Here is a 1,667-nt window from a genome sequence, read left to right as displayed (position 1 = left end):
ATATATAATGCGTATATATAATCCTGGCTTTTAAGTGTACACACACACACACACACACACACACACACACATAATCCAATGTAATCCTGGCTTTATATATATATATATGTGTGTATATATATATATATAAAGCCAGGATTACATTGGAGACATTCATTTTTTTAAATATCCTATTATTTGGTAATTTAAAAGAAAGGGTACTGAAAGAGTGGACTTTGGAGAAGGACCTAGATTTCAGTCCTGTCTCTAACACTTACTGACCATGGCCATTATTTGGTTAACAGTCTTTTAGATAAAGTGTTGATAGTCCATTTCCAGAAAGAAAATATCTCACCATAGTCCTTTATTTGCTTTTATAGATCAGTGTACTGTTACCCGGACGTACCTGTTCCTTCACAAATTCTGGTTCTTTAGTGCAGCATACTATTTTGGTAACTGGGCCTTTCTTGGGGTAAGTACTGTTATCATACCTAGGGATGATTTGATCCTTAATTTCCCATTTGTATCACAGTAATGACATTGGATTTTAAATTCATTACTTTCTGAATGATTTTAGATTTAAGAACTAACATGTAACTTATTTAAATTTATAGGTATTCTTGATTGGATTAATTGTATCCTGTTGTAAAGGGAAGAAATCAGTCATTGAAGGAGTAGATGAAGATGATTCAGACATAAGTGATGATGAGCCCTCTGTCTATTCCGTTTGACAGCCTCTGTCGTAGGGGTTTTATAAGGCTGACTGAATGTCTGTTATGCATTTTTAAAGTGTTAAACTAATATTAGGATGAACTGACTAGCTTTCATCAAAAATGGGAGCATGGCTATTAAAAAAAACTATATTTTTTATGTTATCTGAAGTAACATTGTATCATAGATTAACATTTAAAATTGCTATAATAATTCTATGTAAATATGAAACTATGGATTTTGTGAAGGAATGTTTGTGGAAATTTTTTTTTCTCTAGTGTATAATAGTGTTGAATTGATTAAAAATCTTCCAGAACTAATATTCCCTTTTGTCACTTTTTAAAAAACATAATAAATCAATTGTATCTGTGCCTTTGAGTCTCTAGAGTAATGTGGAATTCTGAAGTGTCTATAAGTGATTGTCTAAAAATAATACTCACAAAATAGCTGACAAATAAATGTTACTCCCCTCTGCAACTTTTTTTCTGTTTTGTACATTAAATCAGTAGTGCCATTCAAATATATTTCATGAACAGATTTCAGGCTACCTAGTGCTATGAGACCATGGTATTCCAAGATGTATTCTATTGTTCAGATATTAATCCATGAGATATCTTACCACCTCTACAGGAATTAAGGCCTATACATTGTTGTAGGTAGCCCACCTCAACATTTGCCTTCCAGCATAAATGTGAGCGTTGTCAAGAATAATTAACCTTGAAAAAAATCATTTTACTGATTAGTTTAATACATTTGACATTTCTGGCTTTAAAGGTTTTTTTTTCATTCCAAAGATTTATAATTTTCTTTTTTTTTTTTTTTAATTTTTTTTTTCAACGTTTATTTATTTTTGGGACAGAGAGAGATAGAGCATGAACGGGGGAGGGGCAGAGAGAGAGGGAGACACAGAATCGGAAACAGGCTCCAGGCTCTGAGCCATCAGCCCAGAGCCTGATGCGGGGCTCGAACTCACGGAC

The 1,667-nt window shown here is 33.0% G+C and overlaps 1 protein-coding gene across 2 annotated transcripts in view; it reads left to right on the top strand.

Moving 5' to 3' along the window:
• LMBRD1 (LMBR1 domain containing 1) overlaps window positions 1-1,167 on the top strand; it is a 113,549-nt gene extending 112,382 nt beyond the window's left edge. For both annotated transcript variants that reach the window (XM_040473871.1, XM_040473870.1), the window contains exons 15-16: window positions 360-451; window positions 594-1,167. In XM_040473871.1, coding sequence (XP_040329805.1) covers window positions 360-451; window positions 594-710 — 209 coding nt within the window. In that variant the 3' untranslated portion in view covers window positions 711-1,167. The remainder of the gene's footprint in view (window positions 1-359; window positions 452-593) is intronic.
• The last annotated feature ends 500 nt before the right edge of the window (window positions 1,168-1,667 follow it).

This window comes from Herpailurus yagouaroundi, unplaced genomic scaffold (assembly GCF_014898765.1).
Source record: "Herpailurus yagouaroundi ecotype Mexico unplaced genomic scaffold, PumYag 139, whole genome shotgun sequence".
NCBI lineage: Eukaryota > Metazoa > Chordata > Mammalia > Carnivora > Felidae > Herpailurus > Herpailurus yagouaroundi.
Note: the sequence above shows the minus strand (reverse complement) of the source record. Positions and strands in the feature narration are given on the sequence as shown.